Source organism: Neovison vison, chromosome 1 (genome assembly GCF_020171115.1).
Source record: "Neovison vison isolate M4711 chromosome 1, ASM_NN_V1, whole genome shotgun sequence".
NCBI classification, from domain to species: Eukaryota; Metazoa; Chordata; class Mammalia; order Carnivora; family Mustelidae; genus Neogale; species Neogale vison.
The window spans coordinates 168,503,183-168,529,351 of record NC_058091.1 but is presented as its reverse complement, the minus strand read 5'-3'; the positions used below and the strand labels follow the sequence as shown (position 1 = coordinate 168,529,351).

The window sequence follows — 26,169 nt, the reverse complement described above, 5'->3', positions numbered from 1 at the left end:
ACTGAGATGAAAAGACACATCGGATAGGGACACCTGGGTGGCTTAGTCGATGAAGTGTCTGCCTTTGGCTCAGGTCATGATCTCAGGGTCCTGGGATCAAGTTCCGCATTGGGCTCTCTGCTCAGTAGGGAGTCTGCTTCTTCCTCTCCCTCTAACTGCTTCTCCCCCTGCTTGTGCTCTCTCTCTCTCTCTGACAAATAAGTAGATAAAATCTTAAAAAAAAAGACATCAGATAATAACTCAAATCCACATGAATAAAGAGGACTGATAAAGACACAAAGAGGTTGAAAGCAGAAGAGTGGAGAAGGTACACCATGCAAACAGGAACGAGAAGAGTCAGAGTAGCCATACTAATATCAGACGTAAAAGACGTGAGGATTACAATTGCAGTAGCAGCAGAGAGAAACATTCCATAATGCCACAAGTAAATCTATCAAAAGGATTTGATAACCATTACAAATTCATCTGTACTTAAAAACAGAGCCTCAAAATACATAAAGCAAAAACTGACAGAACTGAAAGCAGAAACGTACCATTCAGGGACCAATGGAGAGTTCAGTCTTTCATTTTCAGTAACTGACAGAACTATACCGGAGATCAACATAGAAACAGAGGACTTGAAGGACACTATAAGTGGACTAGACCCAACAGACACATACAGAGCACTCCAAAAAAGCAGAAAAAATCCTCTTCCCAAACGCACCAGTGGATCAAAGAAGTTGCAAGGAGATTTAAAAATATAGATGAATGAAAATGAAAACATACCAAAACTTACAGGAGCGAAAGTAGTACTAATATGAAAATTTGTCTGTAAACATGTATGTCAAAAAAGAAAGTTCTCAAGTGAATAGTCTAACTTTCCACTTTAAGAAAACATAAAAAAGAGCAATCAAAACCAAAAGCAAGCAGAAGAACGGGAATCCTAAAGATTGAAGTGGAAATAAATAGAAATGCAAAAAAACAATAAAAAAGAATCAGCAAAATCAAAAGTGGGTTCTTCTTCTTCTTTTTTTTTTTTTTTTTTTTACGATTTTATTTACTTGATAGAGAATGAGAGAGAGAGCATGAGAGGAGAGAGGTCATCGGGAGAAGCAGACTCCCTGCCGAGCAGGAAACCTGATGTGGGACTCGATCCTGGGACTCCAGGATCATGACCTGAGCCAAAGGCAGTTGCTTAACCAACTGAGCCACCAAAAATGCCCCCAAAAGTGAGTTCTTTAAGAAGATCAATAAAATTAACAAACTTCAGCTAGACTGACCAAAATAAAGGCTCAAATGTCTAAAATCAAAAATGAAATAGGACCCATGACCACCAAACTAACAAACTTAATGAATCCAAAAGGATTATAAGGGAATCATATGAACAAATGTACAGTGACAAGCTAAATCACTAAGATGAAATGCACAAATTCCTAAAAAATAAAAAATACTGACACTGGCTCAAGAAGAAACAGAAAATCTAACAGACATATGCAAGTAAAAAGAAAAAAATAGTAATATGAAGTTCCTACAAAGAAAAGCCTAGAACCAGATGGCTCCACTGGTGAATTCTACCACAATGTTTAAAGAAGAATTACCACCGATCTTTTGAAAAGCCTCCCAGAAGATAGAATGGGCATAGACATTTCCCAGCTCATTCTTTGAGGCCGGTATTACATCCTGATACCAAAACCTGACAAAGATATCAAAAGAAAACTACAGATCAGTATCTCTTAAGAATACAGATGTGGAGGAAAGGTTCAAGACGGAAGTATAGGAAAATCCTGAGCTCAGCTCCTCCCAGGGACACAACAAATCGACAACTACATACAGGATCATTCCCTCTGAAGGGGACTGAGAAACTGGATGAACAGAAACTGGATGTCCCTTCTAAGGGACAGCAATGAGACAGAGGGCAGAGACAGAGATACACAGGGGGCAGCATTTCGCAGGCAAGAGGGATCTTAAAGGCACAAAACGTTTTCCCTGAGGAGTGAGAGATTTGAGCTCCACATCAGGGACTCCAACCCTAAGATCCTGAACCAAAGAGACAAGATGCCCAAACACCTAGCTTTTAAAAACCAACAGCGAGTACATCTCAGAAACCTCTAGAACTATAGGGAAATGAGAACTTACTCTTTTTTTTTTTTTAAGATTTTATTTATTTATTTGACAGACGGAGATCACAGAGAGGCAGACAGAGAGAGAGGAGGAAGCAGGCTCCCTGCTGAGCAGAGAGCCCGATTCGGGGCTTGATCCCAGGACTCTGGGATCATGGGAAGGGACCATGGGAAGGCAGAGGCTTTAACGCACTGAGCCACCCAGGCACCCCGAGAACTTACTCTTAAAAGCTTACACATAGATCAACTTGACTCGGAACTTGACACTCTAGTGTAAAACACCAGAATGGTACATGGGCTGCAGGTGAAGGAGTCCCACTTACTAATCTTGGAGGGTCTGTTGGAACCATAGGAGGCAGCTGGGCCCCTCTGCAAGGACTGACACAGTGGTGGCAGCCATTTTTGCTATCCTCTTCTGCTGTTCTGATCCTGGCACTGGTGGGTTCCATTCTGGAATCCCTCCTCTAGACTGCTAACCCTAGCCAACTATGCACCTCAGCTTTCACAGCTAACCGACAGCCCCTCCCGCCAGCATGCTCACAGCAATACTAGCCGGGCAGGGGACCAGCCCCACCCAACAGCGCACCCACAGTAGCTGCAGGCCTGCCACAACATGAGGCGGCACACAGCCCACATAGGGGACACCCCTGGAGCACCTGGCTTTTGTGGCCAGGAGGGACTTCACTTCTGGGCCCCACAAGACATCTTCTACATAAGGCCACTCCTTCAAGATGGGGAGATGTAGTTGAACTACCTAATAGATACAAACAAACACAGAGAATTGAACAAAATGAGGAGACAGAGGAACATGTTCCAAATGAAAGAACAAGACAAAAACTTCAAAAAGAATTAGATAAAATGGAGTTTCTTATCTACTCATCCACCCAATAAAGAGTTCAAAGTAATGGTTGTACAGATGCTTACCATACTTGGGAAAAGAATGGATAACCATAGTGAGAACATCAGCAGAGAGAGAGGAAAAAGAAACAAAACAGAACTAATCAGAGCTGAAGAATACAATAATAAAAATGAGATATGCACTTGGGGGAAGAGACAATAGATTAGATGATAAAGAAGAATGGATCAGTAATCTGGAAGACAGGGTAATGGAAATCATCCGATTAGGACTGTAAAAAGAAAAAAACTAAAAAAGGAGGATAGTTTAAGGGACCTCTGGGACAACATCAAGTGTACTAACATTCATTGCCTGCAGTTCCAGAAAGAGGAGAGAGAGTAAAGGGACAGGACACCTATTTGAAGAAATAATGGCTGAAAACTTCCCTAACCTGGCAGAAGGAAGAGACATACAAGTCCAGAGAGCACAGAAAGTCCAAGATGAACCAAGAGACTGCACCAAGATGCATTATCATTAAAATGTCAACAATTAAAGGTAAAGATAAAAGCAGCAAAAGAAAAGGAACTTGTTATATATAAGGGAGCCCTGATAAGATTATCAGCTAATTTTTCAGCAGAAACTTCATAGGCTGGAAGACAGTAGCACAGCATATTCAAAGTGCTGAAAGGAAAACCAAAAAAACCTTACTATCAAGAATACTGTACCTGGCAAGGTTATCATTCAGAACATAAGCAGAGATAAAAGAATTTCCCAGACAGCAAAGCTAGAAGTTCATCATCACTAAAGTGGCTTCACAAAAAATATTAAAGGAACTGCTTCAAGCAGGAAAGAAAAGACAGTAACTAAATAAGGAAATCTATGAAAGAAAACATCTCACTGGTAAAGGCAAACACACAGAAAAGGTAGTGGATCAACCACTTATAAAACTGAGGATTAAAGACAAAGGTACTAAAATCAACAACATCTCCAACAATAAATGAATACACAAAATAGAAGTAAAATATGCTATTGAAGACAAAATGTATGTGTGTGTGGGGTGGGGGTTATTTATTTATTAAAGATTTTATTTATTTGAGAGGGAGAAGGAGGAAGGGAGGGAAGGGGAGAGGGTGAGAGGGCTAGACAGAGCAAGAATGAGCACAGGAGCGGGGGTGGGGAGGTACAGAGGGATAAGCAGAGTCCCTGTTGAGCAGGGAGCCTGGTGCAGGAATCAATCCCAGGACCTGGAGTTCTTGACCTGATCCAAAGGTAGACACTTAACTGACTGAGCCACCCAGGTGCCCCAAATGTGGTATTTTTAGAATGAATCTGAACTTAACCACCAACTGAAAACAGACTGCTATACACAGATTGTTATATATGAACCTCACAGTAACCACAAACCCAAACCCTGGAATAGATACACAAAAAATAAACAGACAGGAATCTAAACATAACACTAAAAAGTCATCAACTCACAAGGGAAGAGAGTAAAGAAAAAGGAATAGAACTGGAAAAACAACCAGAACACAGCAAACAAAATGTCAGTAAATACATACCTATCAATAATTACTATAAATGTAAATAGAATAAATGATCCAATCAAAAGACACAGGGTAGTTGTCTTTTTTTTTAAAATTTTTTTTTGAGATTTTGTTATCATTTGTGAAGTTAAAAACAAGCAATAAAAGGTAAAAATTGCCATACATTTTTTTGTTTTGTTCTCAGTTTCAATGTCTTCTTAAACAGTGGGAAACCCAAGACCAGTCCCAGGATGGGGAGCGGGAGGGGCTGTAGGGGAGCTGAGCAAGGCAGTGGGGAGGAGACAGGAGAAGCAGAGGCCAAGGGGACTGACCAGGGGTGGGGGTGGGTGGGGGAGGGGGCCTGCAATAGCAACACCTGGTCCGAGGAATGTTTCAACTCTAACTAAAAAAAAAGAAATAGGAGGAGTGACTTTTTTCCCTTTTTAAAAGTTTATTTTAAGGGACGCCTGGGTGGCTCAGTTGGTTAAGCAGCTGCCTTCGGCTCAGGTCATGATCTCAGCATCCTGGGATCGAGTCCCACATCGGGCTCCTTGCTTGGCAGGGAGCCTGCTTCTCCCTCTGCCTCTGCTCGCTCTCTCTCCCTCTCTCTCTGACAAATAAATAAATAAAATCTTAAAAAAAAAAAAGTTTATTTTAAAAACATGAAGGGGGGAGGTGCCAGAGTGACTCAGTGGGTTAAGCCTCTGCCTTCAGCTCAGGTCATGATCTCAGGGTCCTGGGATCAGCCACACATTGGACTCTCTGCTCAGCAGGGAGCCTACTTTCCTCCTCTCTCTGCCTGCCTCTCTGCCTACTTGTGATCTTGGTCTGTCAAGTAAATATATAAAATCTTAAAAAAAAAAAAAAGACAAAAACATGAAGAGGGCTAAGGGTGAAAGGAAGAAAATGAATTGATTTCCCCTGAAAGAGGCACCTTCAGGAAGGGATAGAGATTCACACACACACACATATAATATATATAATTTTATAAAATATACACAATTATATATATAGTTTTATAGGTTTTGATTTTTGAGTTTTTTATATTTAAAAACAATTTTTTGGCGGAGATTTATTTCTATCTTCTACGGCTGGCTCAACATGAAAGATCCCAATTTTGAAAGAAAAATGCATGAGACACACAGAATGAGGGAGAGAGTGAGAGCCCAGATTGCCCAAGGCCATGACCTTGGTGGCATGGTGGGTACCCTGTGTCTTTTGATTGGATCAAGTCCCACATCGGGTTCCCTGCTGCTCTCTGGGCTTTTGCCTCTCTCTCTCTCTGGAATACATAAATAAAATCTCTTTATTCAGAAAATAGAGATTTTATTTATTTATTTGAGAGAGGGAGAGACTGTGAGCATGAGCAGGGGGAGGGGCAGAGGGAGAGGAGGAAGCAAGCTTCCCGCTGAAGCCTGACATGGGGCTCGATTCCAGCACTGTGAGATCATGACCTGAGCGGAAGGCAGACACTTAACCAACTGAGCCACCCAGGCGCCCCAGACAAAATAAACTTAAAAACAAAAACTGTAATGAGAGACAAAGAAGGGCATTATATAATGAAGGCATCAATCCAATAAGAAGATAAAACACTTGTAAATATTTATGCTTCCAACAGAGGTGCACCTAAATATATAAAGCAAATATTAACATATGCAAAGGGAGAAACTGCCGGTCATACAGTAATAGTAGGTGGACTTTAACACCCCGCTCACCCCAGTGGACAGATCATCTAGCCAGAAACTAAGGAATCACTGGGCTTGAATGACACATTAGACCACATGGATGTAACAGAACATTCAGAATATTCCATCAAAAAACAGCACAATACACATTTTTCTTAAGGGAACATGGAACACTCTCTAGTACAGATCATAAGAAAGGCCATAAAACAAGTCTCAATAATTTTAAGATGAATGAAGTTACAAGTATCTTTTCCAACCACAACAGTATGAAAGTAGAAATCAGTTAAAATAGAAGAATGGGAAGAAACACAAACACATGGAGGTTAAACAAGATGCTGTTAAACAACCAATGGGTCAATGAATATATCAAAGAGGAAATAAAAAAACACCTTGAGACAAAAATGAAAACACAATGGTCCAGAATCTATGAGAAGCAGCAACAGAAGTTCTAGGAGGGAAGTATACAGTGACACAGAATCATATCAAGAAACGGGAAAAATCTTTTTCTTTTTCTTTTTTTTTTTTTTTTAAGATTTTATTTATTTATTTGTCAGAGAGAGAGGAGCGAGAGCGAGCACAGGCAGACAGAGAGGCAGGCAGAGGCAGAGGGAGAAGCAGGCTCCCTGCCAAGCAAGGAGCCCGAAGTGGGACTCGATCCCAGGACGCTGGGATCATGACCTGAGCTGAAGGCAGCCGCTTAACCAACTGAGCCACCCAGGCGTCCCAAGAAACGGGAAAAATCTTAAATCAACAATCTAACCTCATACCTAAAGGAATGAGGGGAAGAAAAAAAAAAGAACAAACAAAGACCAAAGTTAGTAGAAGAAAGAGAATAAAGATCAGAGTGGAAGTAAATAAAATAGAGATTAAAAAGAAAAAGAAAAGATCAATGAAATTAAGAGCAGGTTCTCCAAAAAATAAACAAAATTGAAAGATCTATAGCCAGACTTGTCAAGAAAAAAGAGAGAGGACCAAATAAAACTAGAAGTGAAAGAGAAGTTATAGCAGGGCACCTGGGTGGCTCAGTGGGTTAAAGCCTCTGCTTTTGGCTCGGGTCATGATCCCGGGGTCCTCGGATCGAGGCCCGAATCGGGCTCTCTGCTCAGCAGGGAGCCTGTTTCCCTTGCTCTCTCTCTCTGCCTGTGTCTCTGCCCACTTTAAATAAATAAAGTCTTTAAAAAAAGAGAGAGAGAGAGAAGTTACAGCTGACACCACAGAAATACAAAGGGTCATAAAAGATTTTCATGAACAATTATATGCCAATTAACTGGACAACCTAGAAGAAATGGATACATTCCTAGAAACATCCAATCTTCCACAACTAAACCAGAAAGAAGCAGAGAACCTAAACAGATTATTACTAGTAACAAAATTCAATCAGTAATCCAAAAACCCCCCAAAACCAAAAGTCTAAGACCAGACAGCTTCACAGGTGAATGCTACCAAACTTTTATTTTTATTTATTTATTTTTAAAGATTTTATTTATTTGACAGAGAGGGAAAGAGAGGGAGAGAGAGAGCGCGTGTGCGCGCACAAGCAGGGGGAGCAGCAGGCAGAGGGAGAGGAAGAAGGCTTCTTACTGAGCAAGGAGCCCGATGTGGGACCCGATCCAGGACCCTGGGATCATGACCTGAGCTGAAGGCAGACACTTAACCAACTGAGCCACCCAGGTGTCCCTCTACCAAACATAGAGTTAACACCTATCCTTCCCAAAATTTCAATTTATTCCAAAAAATGATAGGGAAGGAATGCTTCCAAACTTACTTATGAGGCCAGGATTACTGTGATACCTAAAGTGATACCTAAAATCAAAGACATAGTAAAAAAAAAAAAATTACAAGTCAGTAACCCTGATGAACACAGATGCAAAAATCCTCAACAAAATATTAGTAAAGCAAATTCAGCTAGCACATTAAAACGATCCAACACCATGATCAAATGGGATGTATTCCCAGGATGCAAGGATGGGCCAACATCTGCAAGTCATTCCATGTGATACACCACATTAAAAAGACAAAGAATAAAATCATCCAGTCAGCTCAGGAGATGAAAAAGCATTTGACAAAATTCAACATCCATTCATGATAAAAACTCTAAAAAAGGTGGGTATAGATGGAACATAATAAATATAAATAAATATAATAAACATAGTAAAAGCCACCTAGACAAACCCTCTGCTAACAACATCCTTAAAAATGAAAAGTTGAAAGCTTTTTCTCAAGATCAGGAACAAGACCGGAAAGCCCACCCTTGCCACTTTTACTGAACACAGTACTACAGGTCCTAGCCGCAGCGACGGGGCAAGAAAAGGAAATAAAAGGCATCCAAATTGGAAAGGAAGAAGTAAAACTCACTATTCACAGATGAGCTACTACAATATGGAAAAGTGTAAAGCCAGCACCCAAAAACTATTAGTTTAAAGGAATTCAGTAAAGTTGCAGGATACAAAATGCACAGAAATCTGCTCTTCTTTTTTTTTTTTTTTAAATATTTATTTATTTATTTTAGAGAGTGGGAGAGAAAGAGGGAAGGGGAGGGGGAATCTTAAGCAGACTCCCCGCTGAGCCCAGAGCCTGATGTGGGGCTCAATCCCACAACCCTGAAATCATGACCGCAGCCAAAACCAAGAGTTGGGTATTGAATGCCCCTGTTGTGTTTTCACCTACTAGTAACAAACTATTGCAGAAATTAAGGAAACTATCCCATTTACAATTGCATCAAAAAGAATAAACTAACTAGGAATAAATTTTTGCAAAACTGTAAGACAATGATGAAAGAAATTGAAGATGACATGAATCAATGGTAAGAAATACTGTCTTCATGGACTGGAGCAATTAATATTATTAAAATGTCCATAGTACCAAAAGCAATCTACAGATTTCAAAATACCCAATGACATTTTTCAGAGAACTGGGACAAATAATTCTAAAATTTGCATGGAACCACAAAATTTGCATGCAACCTCGAGAAAAAGAACAAAGCTGGGAGTATCATGCTTCCAGGTTTCAAGCTATACTACCAATTACAGTAATCAGTATGGTTCTAGCACAAAACCAAATACATAGATGATCAGAAGAGAGAGCCCAGAAATAAAATCACACTTACATGGCCAATTAATCTACAACAAAGGAGGCAAGAATATACAATGGTGAAAAGACAATCTCTTCAATAAATGGTGTTAGAGAAAATGGACCACTTTCTTATATCCTATATAAAACAAAGCTCAAAATGAATTAAAGACTAAAATGTAAGACCTAAAACCATAAAACTCCTGGAAGAAAATAGGCAGTAACCTCTTGGACATTTGTTTTAGCAATACCTTTCTGGACAACAAAGCAAAAACAAACTACTGGGACTACATCGAACTGAAAAACTTTAGCACCGTGAAGGAAATCATCAACAAAACGAAAAGGCAATTTACCAAATGGGAGAAGACAGGCAAATAATGTCTCATAAGGAGTTAACACCCAAAATATAAAAGAACTTAGAAAACTCTGTATCACTTGTTTTTTAGATTCCACACAAGTGTGAAATCCTGCTGTATTTGTCTTTCTCTGACTGGCTTACTTCACTTAGCATCGTAATCTCCATCTCCATCTCCACCAACGTGACCTCCATGCTGTTATAAATGGCAAGATTTCATTCCTTTTGCATAGCTCAGCCGCCAAACACACACACACACACACACACACACACACACACACACACCTTTATCCATTCATCAACCTGGAGATGGGCTGCTTCTGTATCATGGCTCTTGGAAATAATGTTGCAATGAACACAGCAGGGCATAGGTCTTTTCCGATTGCTTTTACTTTTCTTCAGATAACTTGCTAGAAGTGGAATTGCTGGTCATATGGTAGTTCTACTTTTAACTTTTTCAGGAACCTCTGCCCTGTTTTCCATAGTGGCTGCACCTTGGTACCTTCCCACCAATGGTGAGTGCATGAGGGCTCCCTTTTCTCCACATCTTTGCCCACACCTGTTATTTTTTGTCTTTCCGACAACAGCCATTCTGGCAGGTGTGGGCAGCGATCTCACTGTGGTTTTGATCTGCAACTCCCTGATGATGAGTGATGTTTAGTATCTCTTCATACGTTTGTTGACCATCTGTATTTCTTCCTTGGAAAAACATCTGTTCATGTCTTCTGTCCATTTTTCAACTGGTTTTTTGTTTTGTTCTTTTTTTAATGTTGTGTAAGTTCTTTTTTTTTTTTTAAAGATTTTATTTATCTATCTGAGAGAGAGTGACAGAGAGCATGGTCAGAGGAAGAAGGTCAGAGGGAGCAGCAGACTCCCCGTGGAGATGGGAGCCTGATGTGGGACTCGATCCTGGGACTCCGGGATCATGACCTGAACCAAAGGCAGTTGCTTAACCAACTGAGCCACCCAGGCACCCTACGTTGTCTAAGTTCTGTATATATTTTGGATATTAACCCCTTACTAGATGTCTGATTTGCAAATATCTTCCCCCATTCAGTATGTTGCCTTTTGTTTTATTGATAGTTTCCTTCTCTGTACAAAAGAGCTTTTTAATTTGATATAATCCAATTTGCTTATTTTAGCTTTTGTTGCTGGTCAACTTCCACAAGGTGCCAAGACCATTCAATGGCATAAAACAGTCTTCTCAGCAAATGGTGTTGGGACAAATGGACATCCACACACAAGTGAGTCAAGTTACCCCCATCCCATCCATATGCAAAATATTAGGTCCAAATAAACGAAAGACTCAAATTTAAGAGCTAAAATTAGAAAATCCTTAAAAGAAGGCAAAGGTGTAAATCTTCACGACCTTAGATTAGGCAGTGGTTTGTTAGATAAGACTCCAAAGCACTAGCAAGCGAAGAAGAAATAAATTGGCCTCCAACAAGAGGAGCTTTGCTGCGCTTCAGAGGAGACTATGAAGAAAGTGACGAGACGACTCAGAAATGGGAGAAAATTTTTCCAAAGTATCTCTTTGATAAGGATTAATACTGATAAAGAACTCTTACAACTCAGCAAAAAGAGACAAGTAACCCAGTTTAAAAAATGGGCAGGGCACCTGGGTGGCTCAGTGGATTAAAGCCTCTGCCTTTGACTCAGGTCATGATCCCAGAGTCCTGAGATCGAGCCCCGCATCGGGGTCTCTGCTCCACGGGCGACTGCTTCCTCCTCTCTCTCTGCCTGCCTCTCTACCTGTGATCTCTGTCAAATGAATAAATAAAATATTTTTTAAAAAATGGGCAAAGGATGTGAGTAACATTTTCCAAAGAACATATGCGAACAGTCAATAACCACATAAAAAGATGCTCGACCTCATTAGCCATGAGGGAAACACAAATCACAATGAAATACTATTTTGTGCTCACTGGGGTGGCTATAATAAAAGACAGGAACTTACAAATGCTGGAGAGGATACAGAGGATTGGAGCATACGAGGGTACACGGTTGGTGGGCACGTCAAGTGGTACAGCTACTTGAAAAAAGTCTGTCAATCCTCAGGAAGTTAAGCCTAGGGTTGCCATATGATCTGGCGATTCCATTCACAGGGACATACTCAGTAGAACAGAAAATACATGTCCAAACAAATACACATATGCAAATGTTTACTGCAGCATTATTCATAATAGCCAGGATGGGGAAACAACCCAACAGTTCGCTAAGTGAAGAAGGGATAAGTGAAATGTGGCACATTCATACAATGGGAATACCGTCCATCCCTAAGAAAGAAGGAAGTACTGATTCATGCTGGAACATGGATGAGCCTTGAACGTATTAGGGCTACATGACAGAAGTCAGACACTGAAGGCCACTTTGTAATTCCATTTATATGAAAAGTCAAGAATAGGTAAATCCATCAAGACAGAAAGAAGGTGACTACCAGGACTTACAGAGAGAAGGGGGGGGGGACTGCTAATGGGGCTGCATTTTCAGTGATGAAAATGTTCCAGAATTAAGGCAGTAGTGGTAGTGGTGGTTGCACAACTTGGTGAGTACACCGAACACCACTGATGTGCACGTGAATTTGAACCCACCGGATTTGTATTTAAAGTTTATTTATTTATGTGTTGAAGTCATCTCTACACACAACCTGAGGCTCGAATTCACGACCCTGAGATCGAGAGTTGCATACTCTTCCGACTGAGCCAGCCAGGCGTCCCGACTTCATTTTTATTGTTGTTGTTGTTGTTGTTTTCTAAAAAGATTTTATTTATTTGACAGAAAAAGACACAGCGAGAGAGGGAACACAAGCAGTGGGAGTGGGAGAGGGAGAAGCAGGCGCCCCGCCAAACAGGGAGCCAGATGCGGGGCTCGATCCCAGGACCCCAGGATCATGACCTGAGCCGAAGGCAGACGCTTAACGACTGAGCCACCCAGGCGCTCCCTGACTTCATTTTTAAAAGAGTGAATTATATGGGTATGTAAATTATATTTCAACTGAAAACGAATGGATGGTTTCAGCTTTTTCTACATCAATACTACATGTAGGGTGACAATGGAATATACTTTTAATGTGTTGGAGGAACAGAGGACCTAGATTTTATATTTAGCTAAAATATTTAAATATGAGGCCCTGATAAAAATATTCCTAGGCAAGCAAGATTTCAGAAGGCAATATAAAGGCTTGCACTGAAAATATCTGGGATGAAATACTTTTTTGGGGGGTAGATGTTATTTATTTATTCATTTGACAGAGAGAGAGAACATAAGCAGGGAGAGAGGGAGAGGGAGAAGAAGCAGGCTCCACTGAACAGGGCACCCGATGTGGGGCTCGATCCCAGGACTCTGGGATCATGACCGGAGCCAAAGGCAGACGCTTAACCAACAAATGCTTAACCCACTGAACCACCCAGCAGCCCAGGATGAAATACTTTTAATACAGACACTAAAATAAAATAGGAAGGATTAAAAGAGACAAAAAAGTATGATACACTTTTTAAAAGATTTTACTTATTTATTTTATTATTTATTATTATTTTTATTATTTATTTATTGGAGCCCGATTCAAGAGGCACCTGGGTGGCTCAGTCGTTAAGCGTTTGCCTTCGGCTCAGGTCATGAGTCCAGGGTCCTGGGATTGAGCCCTGCACTGGGCTCCCTGCTTAGCGGGGAGTCTGGTTGTCCCTCTCCTTCTCCCTCTGCTCATGCTGTCTTTTTCTCAAATAAATAAATAAAATCTTTAAAAAAAAAATAAAGATTCATGGGGTGCTTGGTTGGCTCAGTGGGTTAAGTCTCTGCCTTTGGCTCAGGTAATGATCTCAGGGTCCTGGGATTGAGCCCCACATGGGGCTCTCTGCTCAGCGAGGAGCCTGCTTCTTCCTCTCTGTCTCTCTGTCTCTACCTGCCTCTCTGCATACTTGTGATCTCTATCTGTCAAATAAATAAATAAAATCTTTAAAAAATAAAAAGATTCAATTCCCAGGTTGCCTGGCTACCTCAGTAGGGGGAGCATATGACTCTTGATTTCAGTGGTAGTGACTGAGACATTACTTAAAATCTTAAAAAAAAAAAAATTCGATTCCCAATGAACATACAGAAATAAAAAATATGTATATCGTCAATATATATGAAATAAGGGGCACCTGGGTGGCTCAGTGGGTTAAGCCGCTGCCTTCGGCTCAGGTCATGATCTCAGGGTCCTGGGATCGAGTCCCGCATCGGGCTCTCTGCTCAGCAGGGATCCCGCCTGCTTCCTTCTCTCTCTGCCTGCCTCTTTGTCTACTTGTGATCTCAGTCTATCAAATAAACAAATAAAATCTTTAAAAAAATATATATATGTGAAATAAAGCAAAAATTGACAGTGTTACAAGGAAAAACTGATCAGTTTCCCATCACTGTGAGATCTCTACACACAGCTCTCACTTATTAATAGGTTGTGTAGAAAAAATCCCCAGCAATAATACAGAAGATTCAAACAACGCAATTAACAAGCTTGACCTAAGAGATATTTTACAGAGTTCTGCATTTAGGGAATATACATTTTTCTTTTTTTTTTTTTAAAGATTTTATTTATTTATCAGAGAGAGAGGGGGGGGGAGAGAGCGAGCACAGGCAGACAGAATGGCAGGCAGAGGCAGAGGGAGAAGGAGGCTCCCTGCTGAGCGAGGAGCCTGATGTGGGACTCGATCCCAGGATGCTGGGATCATGACCTGAGCCGAAGGCAGCTGCTTAACCAATTGAGCCACCCAGGCGTCCCATGGGAATATACATTTTTCTTAAGAACATGTAGAATAATCAAGTAACAAATCACCTCAACACATTTCACAGAATAAGTAGCGTGTAAGACATGACCTTTGACCTCAGTGTCATTTGTCAGAAGTTAACAATAAAAAAATCTAAAAAACCTAGAAGTGAATAATGCAGTGGTCCTTATACTTTTTTTTTTTTTTTTTTTTAAGTAGGCTCTATTCCCAGCTTGAAGCCCAATGCGGGGCTTGAACTCATGACCCTGAGATCAAGACCTGAGCTGAGATCCAGAGTGGGACACTTAACTGATTGATCACCCACGTGCCCCGGTCCTCACTATTTTGACCTTAGAATCCCCTTAAAATTGAGGGATCCAACCTACACAATCAACAAAGGACTAATATCAAGAATATGTGGGTGTGTGGGGTGCCTGGGTGGCTTAGTGGGTTGGGCCTCTGCCTTTGGCTCAGGTCACCATCCCGGGGTCCTGGTATCGAGCCCCGTGTCGGGTTCTCTGCTTAGCGGGGAGCCTGCTTCCTCCTCTCTCTCTGCCTGCCTCTCTGCCTACTTGTGATTTCTGTCTGTCAAATAAATAAATAAATCTTAAAAAAAAAAAAAAGAATATGTGTATGTGTGTGTGTGCACGCACGCGTTCCTCTGTATACACACACACACACACATAAACAAATGCATATACGGAGGAACACAAAACTCCCACAAATAAATAAGAAAAGCTCTAGTAACTCAATCAAAAAATGGGCAAAAGCAAAAACAGGCATTTCACAGAAGAGGAAACATATGGCCAATAAATATGCGAAGATATCTAAAATGGATACAGAACTTATAAAACTCAACACCCCAAAAACAAATGATCCAATTTAAAAGTGGGCAGAAGCCATTTCTCTAGGGAAGACATCCAGATGGCCAACAGACACAAGCACAGATGCTCAACATCACTCTTCATCAGAGAAAAGCAAATCAACACTACAGCAGGTGTCCCCTCCCACCTGTCGGAATGGCTAAAATCAACCCAAGAAACAGGTGTTGACAGGGATGCAGAGAAAAAGGAACCCTCATGCACTGCTGGTGGGAGTGCAAAAAACAGTATAGGGTAGTTACCAGAAGAACACCAGAACGCTAACTGAAAGGGATATAAACGCCCGTATGTCTATAGCAGAATTATTTCTGATAGCCAAGATAGGGAAGCAGCCCAAGTGTCCTCTGACTGATGAACAGATAAAGAAGAGGTGGTGTATATATATGAAATGGAATATTATTTACCTATAAAAAAGAACAAAATCTTGCCATTTGCAACGACATGGATGAAACCAGACAGTAGGAGGGTAAGCAAAATAAGTCCGAGAAAGACAAAATATTGTATGATTTCACTCATGTGGAATTTAAGAAACAAAACAGATGAGCAAGGGAAAAAAAAGAGAGAGAGACATGTCAAGAAACAGACTCTTAACTACAGAGCACAGACTGCTGATTATCAGAGGGGAGGGGGTGGGAAATGGCCAAAATCAGTGAAGGGGACGAAGGAAGGCGGGCGCTTGTGAAGAGCTCTGGGTGACGTATGAAGTGCTGAATCCCTACACCGTACATCTGAAACTAATAGCACACTGTGTGTTAACTGGAATTACATTAAAATAAGAGAAAAAAAAAAGCCGCACAGAGAGATGTCTCACATAATCTGAAGCCAGGGAACGCCATGTCAAGACCATTCTCCAATTAGAGGAGATACTATTCTACACCCCACTTGCCCAGTGAACAGTAAAAGGTGTTTGAGAGGAAGCAGACCCAAAGAATCTCTATCTGCCACCAGGAGTTAACTTGCGAGCTACTTTGGAAAACAAACATCACTATCTCTTAAAAACAGGGAGTGAACACAGACCATGACCCAGCAAGTCCACTTTACGGTCTGTCCTGGAGAAAAACTCTTGCGCGTGCACAATACAAACTTATAAAATTAGTTGAGAGCAGCGAAAACCCTGGGAACAACCCCAAAGCGCATCCACAGGAAGGGACATGTAAGTCACAGCACGTTCATGCGGTGCAGTATCAGTCCCACCGTGGTGACAAGCCATGTGGACGACTCAGTAATATGTTATGTGGAAAAACAAAGCCCCTAAGAGAACACACAGTATTACACACTTTTTATAGGGGTCAAAACTAACTCTAAGGTACAATGAACCCAGAGAAGATTATCGGGCTGGACGGGAGGGCGGGGGTAGGGGGAAGCAGCCATACAGGTAGATGCAGGTTACAGTCCAGGGCCTAACTTTTACTTGAAATGATGGCTTCTTGGATGCTTGTGAGGTTAATCAAAGTAACCAGTTAACCGGTTCACAGAGCGAGGACGGTGCAGGGACAGAGGTTTCTGTAATCTAACTATGTGAACTTCAGGTCAAGATCAAGAAACAAAACAAGCAGGCTCTCACTCCACTGGGCACTGTTTCACGGGCACAACACACGCCCTCCTGCCCCCAGGGCTACTCCTCCCACACCTCTTCTCTCCTTCCCACCCCACCCCCAATCCCTCGTGGTGTCCCGTGCTCTCCGACAGCAGACATCACACTCCTTCCAACCAGCCCTTCTCCACGCCTCCCTGATCCGGTGTCTGTGGGTCTGTCTTCCCCCAACAGGGAGCTTGTGCTGGGCAGAGGCTCTGTCTGCGTGTCCCCTGCGCATCCAGTGAGGATTTGCTTAACTGTCAGCCCTCACACTTCACGACCTTCTCTGCCAACTCCCGACCACCTTGCCCAATCCTGACATGTTTCTGTCTCCAATTCAAACTGGCTCTTTTTGTGGGAAGTCACAGTGAGTACTTCTTCCCCTAAAACACCATCCCTTCCTATTTCTTCCCTGTGGTGAGTGCCCAGATCTGGGCCTTCTCCTCTTTCACCTGCACCTCTGGTTCTTTCTCCACACTAATCGCCGGAGATCCTTCTAGAGTGTATTTCACATGTCCTCTAGCCCCAGCGAAAACCCTTCCATGGCTCCTCATTGCCCTCGAGACCAGTGAGTGACCAACACGCTGCTCTCAGGCTTCTCCTCCAACACAAGGACCTCTTTCACTTAGGGAAAGCTCTCCAGCCTACCCCAAGGCCGGGAGGCCGTGTCCTCCTTGAAGCTCCCACTGGAATGTCAATTCTGCTCCCAGACCACCCGCCACCTGAACAGGGGGCGCTCTGCACACATCTGCCGTAGGCCGAGGCACAAGGCCTGGCACGGAGAGGGTCGCCCCTGCTGGGAGGGAGGGACAGCCTCTTGTATTCTTTCTGTATACTTTACAAGGCACGATCTCTTGTGACAGCTTTTGGATTGAGGCTAGTTTTTAAGGCGTATGTTTCTTCCTCTGACCTGCGGTAACCCCCAAGGACAGCATTTTAGCAGTCTCTGCTTGGGGCACCGTGCTAGGCCGGGGGCCTTTGCTCACTGACAAGCAGGGTGGTGCCTAGCAGAACCTACAGTGCTCCTTTGCCCTAGAGCCTTTACTCACCGTGTTGAAATACTCGACGCCGGTGGCTTCAAAGGCCCTTGCCACAGCTTGGGTTGTAGCCACGCAGGCTACCGGGTGACCATTGCCAATCGACTTGCCCATGGTGACAATGTCAGGGACAAAGTCTTCTCCCTGCAGCTGGAAGGCCCAGAAGTGCTTGCCTACTCGGCCGAAGCCCACTTGAATCTCGTCTGCGACAAAGAGCCCTCCGGCCCTGTGGATGTGCCTGTGGCAGAGAACAGATGGCTGACGGGGTCTGCGGTAAGTGGGATCAGACTGGGAGCTCAGGGGGTCTTGGACTCTGAATCCTGGCTCTGACAGCAGTGAGGTGGGGGCATTAGGCAGGTGGCTGGCTTTCCTGGGGCCACCATTTCTTCTCAAAATTCTGGTCAAAAGGCCAGGCTGAGGCTGGAATTTGGAACAAAGGTTGGGAAGCCCCAGGACAGCCCTGCCCTCTTTGAGGCACCCCCACCCAGCTACTCACTCTGCCACTTCGGGGAAGTAACCGGCCGGGGGAATGATCTGCCCTGCAACACTGGGCAGAGACTCCACAAAAAAGGCTGCGATCTGCGGAGGAGACAGAATGCTGGGGACACCGCTGGGGAGGCACTGGGTGGTATGCTACACGCATCCTGCCGGTGCTGGCTCAGTGGTGGCTCCTAGCAGGACGAGTCCCCAGCATCACTGTGTGGCCCCTTTGGGCTCCAGATCACAGCTGGTCTGTGACCAGGTTTTCTTTTGGGCTGCAAACCAACTCTTAGCACATGGGATTCTCCAGACTGCTTATACTTAGCACGTCCCAGATGAAAGCCACTGATTTCTCCCTCATCAGCCTGTTCCTTCCCTGCTCCTACCTGATGCCTCCCATCACCCCACTGAGAGAAACTCGGTCCCCCTCTGTGATCCATCGGTCAGCATGGCCTCTGCATCTCTACCATCTGTGCACCTCCTGCCTCCCCTCCACCTGGACACACCTGCCTCAACCTCCTGCAGATGTCACCTAACAGGATGCCTCCCGCAGTCAGTCCGTCATCCAGCGGCCACCAGGGCGATCCACAGCTCAGTCACTGAACTCATCACTGTCCTGTTTAAACCCCTTCAGTGACCCCATTTCTCCCAGCCATGACCTCCAAGCTGTGTCAGGTCTCAGACCTGCTGCAGAGACTACGGCCCAGGGAGAGGGTTGATGGGGTAGGAACCAGCCACCCCTGCTGCCCCTAGAGCCATCACTTTTCTGGTTTTCTGTAAGGGGAGGCTAAGCATCTGAAACGCACACGCCAAGCTCCCCTGATCTGGTCCTGCCCATCATTCTGGCTTCACTGCCTGCTTGTCTTGGCTGAACATCTTGCGTTCAGCTGTCATTGCATCAGCGAGGCCTTCCAGAAAGCCCTGACACCACTCGCTGACTCCCTGCCGCTGCTGCGGCCCCGGTCATGGCTCCCCCGGAGCACACACCCCTCTAGTCTCTGCCCCTGCGCTCCCTGTCTACCACAATACCCTGTGTGGGGCCTCCTCCCGGCGGTGGGCCGGCTCCACTCATGGGCATCTCCTCGACCCCATCCTGTCACTCTCCCTCTGAACACCCTTCAGTCCTTCCTGGTGGCCTCCAACCCCTCGACATATCCCTTATGGTCCCTTGCTTATGGACCACCTTATGGTCCCCGTCACATCCAGTACAGGTCTTTAGCTAAACTCTCTGCAGAACACCTAAACCTTCTAGATTCCTCAAAGGTGGGCTCTGGTTTCAGGATCTCTCAGGGCCCCGGTGTTTGCTGTTCCATTTCTGGGGACTGTGCACACGTGTTACCTTCCTGCCCTTCTCCTGCACGCTGTTCACCACACGCTGCACCTCGCTGGCGTAGGCCCCTGCTGGATTGGGGTGGTCCTCCCGGTAAAGACCCCGGTAGGTGTCTGGGAGAGGTGCCTGTGGGAGTGACAGCGTCGTGTCATCCGGGCTCGGGGGGGAGCACCGACCTGGTGCCCGCTTGGGCAGTGCATACCACATGGACCCACTCCTTCTGGCCATCCAGGTCTCGGAACTTGTATGGGCTGATGTCGATCAGGGAGCTCAGGTGACCGTGATAAGCGCTGAGGAGAAGAAGGGGGGAATGGCTCAGGCCCGGGTGGCCCATATTCTGTGGCCCGGCCCCAACAACAGTCTCCCCACCTCAGGAGCCTCAGGGCAGGCCAACGTGACACAGCCCCCCAAGTCCTAGGGCTGGGAACCAGCACAGGCCTGGGAGCCTGGAAGCCAGACCTCCTGGGAGGCCGCTTACTAGCTAGGTAATGGTGACTGATCATTTGGCCTCTGTGGCTTCAGTGCTCTTCTCTGTGAAGTTGAGGGTGGGGGGTGGGGGGTGGGTTTCCTCCTACAGAACTGTAATGAAGTCTGAGTGGGGTAATGCTCCAGCCCTGGGCCTGGGCCCCGTGCGCAGCAGACACTCAGTGCCGTCAGGACAGTTTTAATACCTAAACTGTGGGGCCAAGTCTCACTTCCTTACAAAGCATCCTCTGCTTCCAGAAGAGAGGCCCTGGAGGGGAAGAGGCCCCTGGTACATGTAGGGATGGCTCTATGGCCAGGTCCTCATGCTTCCCTCCACGAGCCCAGGCCCCTCATCCCCCACCCGAGGCACTTAAGGCTAGAGCCTCGCCTACTCCGAGTAAGTCGTGAGCCCAGGCTTCTGGAAAGGGCACTTACTGGTCTAACACCACCACGTCCCAGTGTCCCGTGTACTGGCGGGCCAGCCTCAGGGCCAAGTCATTGGCTTCTGACCTATGACAAAAAAGGAGGGCACTGCTCAGACAGCTGTCCACAGGTCTCCTCCTGGATACGTGCGTCCTACAGAGAAACCCGGAGGGAACGAGGAGCCCTTCCAGCAACAAGAAGATTCTCAGGACGCCATGTGTGAGTCATTCGACTTCAGTCATTCAAAGAAAATTTTATCAAATGCCTTCTTTGTGCAATGAGCTGGGGGTGGGGGGCAAGCAGTAAGTCAAACAGGTCCTGGCCCTCCTGGAACTTACATTCTACGGTGGGTCTTGAAAGCCAAGCCAAAACCAAAACCAAAACCAAAACCAAAACCAAAACCAGGAAAGAATGATCACTCTGCTAAGTGCCCCCAAGAGAACCACCCAGGGCCTTCCTTTAGATGAACGGTGGGAGAGGCTGAATTGTGTCCCCCAAACTTCCTATGCTGAAGCTCTAACTCCTAGCACTGAAGAATGCGACTGTATTTGGAGACACGGCTTTCAAAGAGGTGATTCAAATGATGCTGGGAGAATGGGCCCTGCGCCCTGAGCCAGTCAGACTTGGGTCTTTCTAAGAACGGTGGACAGAGAGACACCACGAGGTGTGCAAGCGCAGAAGATGGAGGGAAGACGCAGCAGGAAGGTGGCCAGTCACAAACCAGGGAGAGAGCCTCAAAGAAGCCAAAGCTGCTGACCCCTCCTTCTTAGACACTGGAGAGCAGGAGTAGGGGAAATACATTCGTGTCACTTAGGTCTCCCAGTGTGTGGTGGTGGTCTGTTAACCGGCAGCCCAGCCAAATACAGGGGTCAGAGAAACTCCGGGGAGACACCACCCGAACGGAGGCCCCAGGGGAAGGGGCTAGGTGGCATGAGGAACACGCTCAAAGGCCTTGAGCAGGAAAAGTGCTCAAGTGAGCTCAGGGAACTGAGATGGCACAGGCTGGGGGCAGCATGGGAGAGGAAGTGGGGAGACACTCAGGGGCCCCTGCACACAGGGCCCTGGAAGGTGCTGGGTTTTCTTATCAGTGCTATGCCAAGCTACTGAAGAGGGTTTTTGCTGTTGTGTGGAGATTTCATTTTCTTAGGTCGTCTCCACAGCCGACGTGGGGCTCGAACTCACAACCCCAAGACTGAGTCACATGCTCCACTGACCAAGCATGCCAGGCGTCCCTGGAGAGTTTTAACTGGAGAAAGGACATGATTTAGTTCCCGCCTGGGGAGGAAGCCTCTGGCGGTGTGGGGCTAATGCAGCAGGAGGAGATGGGGGGGAGAGCACACATATGGATGGAGGTAGAAGACAACCCGGGGACATGTTGGGGGCCTGGGAGAGGGCGTGTGGGTCCTGCCTGGAGCAGAGACGTAGATGGTGCTGCTTTTACGAGGTGAGACAGGGTGGGGGTGGCAGTAGTGGGAGGGGGATGTCCTCCTGGGAAATCCCGGGAGAGGCAGGGCCATGGTCCCACAGCGGGTGTTGGCAGAAGACAACCAGCTCCTTTTGGACACATCAAGTTGGAGATGGTCCAGAAGTGGGCGGCTGGAACCTTGAGGCTGGAACACATGGGAAGCATCTGGGCCTGACACAAATTCGGGAATCACAGCACACAGACCCTGTTTAAGCCCATAGGAATGGAGAAGATCACGGATGGAGAGGGCTCAGAGAGACAGCTGCTCAGAACGGGCCCTGAGCAAGAGAGCAGCACTTGGCCGAGGAGACAGGAGACAGAGGTGTGCCTAGAAGCTGGCAGAAACCCCAGGCACAAAGCGTCCTGGAAGCCAGAGAAGAGAGCGTTTCCAGAGAGTGCTCACGCCAGCTCGATGGCTGAGAGAGTAAGACGAGGGTGGCAAAGAGACCATTGGATTTGGCAACGCGGAAGTCACTGGAATCCAGTCTGAGTACGGTGGAGTTAACCAGCAAATGTCCCAGCCCAGGAAGCTCTGGCTCCTGGGCCCAGCTCTCCACTCTTCCCGGAGATGCTCTGATTCCGGTTTTGCCCTCTCCCCTGTGGATGACCCCGGGCAACCCGGATCCTTTCTCTGAACTACCGTTTCCTCAGCTGTAAAGCGAAGATGGGAAATTCCACTTCCTAGAAGTAACTAGAGACTGGTGCGTGAGGGGGAAAACGATGATGCCAGTACTTATCGTTATGATCCAAGTGCCAAGGGGCGGGGTTTGTAGGAATGTGCTCTCCCAGGCAGGCTAGGCTGGTTCTGTGCACACGTCATCATCGCCTGACGCTTCTGCCTCCATTGCCGCTCCGGGTGTGAGCTACCATCATCTGTCACCACTGGTGCCTAACCGTGCCTAACCGTGCCCATTCTTGCCTAACCGTGCCCATTCTTGCTCCTGGTGCCTAACCGTGCCCATTCTTGCTCCTCCTCGGCCCCAGTGACATCACTTGCCTGATTAAAACCCTCTGATGGCTTTCCCAATGCTCAGGATCAAAACAAACTCCTCACTTAGAGTGTGTCCGCTTGTACCGGCTCCTCTCCCTTCAGGTCCTCAAGTGTGCACAGGCCCTTTGCACAGGCTGTTCCGTGTGCTGAGGAACCCTGACTTACTTCCAAAAGGGTGGGCAGCTTCCTTCCTGTTCATCAGCTCTGTGCCTGACAGCGCTCTTTCAGGGCAGCCCTTCCCTGACCTTCGCCGCATGCCCAGGGCCCCCCACTGCTTGACCTCATCAGGGCCCTTACTTCCCCTCCAGACAATGACCCCCCTTTTAGGAATTCTGCACTTCTGTGAGGGACCCCTCAATGTTTCTGTTCCTTCAGATGTTTCTGTTCCTTAGGGAGTGACCTAAGGGAATGCTGGCTGTAGCCCCCCAGGTGTCTGTGCCGATCGATGTACTCCTAAAGCACAAATCAAGAAACCTATAACTCAGGTAAGCCCCAAGGATGATCATGGAAAAGAGGTTATGGCACGCCTAAAGAAGAGACCAGAAAACTGGATCCAACAGAGCCAGGCCGAGGTCTACAGGCTCAGCCGGGGCAAGGCTGCCTCTCCCCCAGCACACACTGGGTCTACCACACAAAGTTTCGCCCGCGTGAGCAGTTCTGTCTTCACCAACTCACCCTCTGGCCCAGGGTGGCGGAGGGAGAAGGGGAAGGGATGGCTGAAGTCCACTTACCCAGAATTTAGGAAATAAAACACACAGAGCTTCTCCGGCAGGGTTTCTGACAGCCTCTGCGCGTAGTCCACGATGTTGTCGTGCAGGTAGCGGCTGTTGGTGTTGAGCATCTGGTTCTGTCCGTGTGCAGCCCGGACCACGAGAGGGTGGCAGTGTCCGACTGGGAGAGAGCACCGCTGTCACACAGCAGCTCTGCTTGGCCGGTCCCACCGGCCCTCCCCCAGCCCCAAGCCATAAACCTAGCTGGAGAAGAGCAGTTGCAGGGGAGAGATGGGGAGAGAAGAGGGGAGCCTCAAGGTGGGGAGGGCAGAGAGGCCTGTTCTGGAAAGGGAGACCTGGAAAAGGTGTCTCTGAGATTCTGGCAGAAGAAACCCTATCTAGAAAAATTCAGGTTTTTAGGGAAGCTTCTTGAGGCCTGCTTGACAAAGATGGGAATGTGGGGAGTGTCCACAGGCAGGCTTGACTTCAACAAGTCAGCGGGGGCTGGAGGAAATGCTGATTGCCAACAGCCGCGGATTATAACGGTGAACACGTGTTGGCGGCTCGCCATGGGCCAAACACACTCAGAGCTAATTATCGGAATTAACTCACTCGTATCTCCAAAACACCTTGAGGTGAGTAGCTCGTAGGATCATGTCTATTTTGCAGATCAACAAAATGAGGCACTGAGAATTAAGGAGCTTGCCCAAGTAAAGTAAGTGGAGGGCAGGGATATGAACCCAGGTAGCCTGGACCAGAGCCCCCACTTCTAACCTCTACTTCATCAACCCCTAATGTGTCTGTTGGGTCAGACTCCCTTTCGTTCCACAGGCTCTGGCAGCCCCACCTGGATAACTGAATTCCTACCTCAGTTTCCTTGTCTACCCCTGAGAGGGTCCTTGGGGCTGACACCCTGCCGTGATCCCCCCCCCCCCCCCCCCCCCCGCGCTTGGCTGGGGCCCTGTTGTGTACCTGGTCATGGCCAGGTTGACTGACGCTCTCTGAGCTCACCATCAGTCCCATGTGGGGACTGGACTACAGACCCATGTTTCTGACTCCTGCGTGGTTTAGCAGAGCTCCCGCTTGGAAACCCTGTGGAGTAGTCACACCAGAAAGGGCTCCTCTGGTCAGCTCGGTCCAAGTTCTCCACACCTGTCTGCAATCTCAGGCCCCCCTGGGACCAGGTTCACAGCCTCAGCGGGTTCCCAGCCGGCCTGAGGGATGATACTAACCATGAGCCACATTGTTGATACAATCCAGGTATTCTGCTCCCTCTTCGTCATATAAGTACTGTCCTTGGCCCCGGACAATCTTAATAGGATCCTCCGGGTAAAAGAGTCTGCAAGAATCGCTGTGGGGACAGCAAGAGGTGGACAGCCACTTCTGAAGACCAGAAGGGAAAAGTCCACCCACCACAGTCCCCCCCCCCCCCACCCTCTCCCTCATCCCGGTTCTGGAAGGGACGAAAGGTCGAAGGGCACAGTGGTGTTTCCCTGCTTCTAGGCCCCCACTGTACCGGTGGCTGGAGAGGAGGAAAGTGATGTACCCATCAGTAAGAAGCTGCTAAAATTGAAACTGTTTAAGTCCTGGGAAGGCTACATGGCCTTTGCTCATTTCTGCACAGGCCCAGGGAGAGGTGGCTGCCCCGGACCCACGGGGCTCCTTTGGGTTGTGTTTCTTCGCTGGGATGGGTGTGAAGGAGGGCGCCCCCATCAGGTGGCTAGCGCCCAGCCCTGAGCGGTCCTTGCCCCCGACGGTCTCCGCCGCCCTGCTGGGTGTCAGCCCCAAGCTCTAGCCAGAGGCTGCCTCACGCCCCAATGCCGCAGAGAGTCCCCCTCTCGGGTTACGGGTAGTCTTTCTCTAAGGCTTCTTGGGCGACGCGCTCCCCACCCCATGCCCGCCCTTCATCCGAACTTTCAGCCCCTTCCCGGGTCACCCTCAGGCCAGGCCCGGGAAGGCCCGGGAGGTCCCGGGGGCCGGCCAACCCTGGGGGAGGGCGTCCCGGTGCCAGGGCAGAGGCCTCCTCCCAGGGGCAAAGGCTGCCCACAGCCGGGCAGAGGCCGCGGTAGGGGCAGCTGGGAGAGGAAGCCGTGCGGGAGGCGGCCGCGGGGGCCAGCGGGCCGGGGAGCTGGAGCGCGCTCCAGGCCCGGGGCTGCCGTTCCTGGGCTCCGCGCCGGACGTGCGTGCGTCGTGCGTGCGCGCACCGCCCCGCGCCGCCGTCTCGGTACCTTAGCAGCCGCCGCCTCAGGGCCAGCGTCTCGGCCTTCCCGCGCCCTACGGCGGCCATGGCACCTGGCGGCTGGTCGCGCGGGAACGCTGAGCCGAGAAGCCTCTCACGTGCTCGGCCGCCAAACCCCGCCCCCGCCGCTCCCGGGCCCCGCCCCCGCCGCTCCCGGGCCCCGCCCACGCTGCTCCCAGCCCCTGCGGTTTCCCTCGCTGGGAAGGGCGGCACGATGACCCGGACGCTTCCCCCAATGACAGCAGAGTTCTGAGCTCAGGGCTCAGT

The 26,169-nt window shown here is 47.3% G+C and overlaps 1 protein-coding gene across 1 annotated transcript in view; it reads right to left on the bottom strand.

Moving 5' to 3' along the window:
* Positions 1-25,976, bottom strand: part of PHYKPL (5-phosphohydroxy-L-lysine phospho-lyase) — a 35,802-nt gene extending 9,826 nt beyond the window's left edge. The window contains exons 1-8 of the mRNA XM_044262837.1: positions 25,892-25,976; positions 24,896-25,014; positions 23,685-23,844; positions 20,510-20,584; positions 19,812-19,899; positions 19,619-19,735; positions 18,296-18,378; positions 17,812-18,037 (exon numbers count right to left, since the gene is read on the bottom strand). Coding sequence (XP_044118772.1) covers positions 17,812-18,037; positions 18,296-18,378; positions 19,619-19,735; positions 19,812-19,899; positions 20,510-20,584; positions 23,685-23,844; positions 24,896-25,014; positions 25,892-25,950 — 927 coding nt within the window. The 5' untranslated portion in view covers positions 25,951-25,976. The remainder of the gene's footprint in view (positions 1-17,811; positions 18,038-18,295; positions 18,379-19,618; positions 19,736-19,811; positions 19,900-20,509; positions 20,585-23,684; positions 23,845-24,895; positions 25,015-25,891) is intronic.
* Positions 25,977-26,169: the final 193 nt, after the last annotated feature.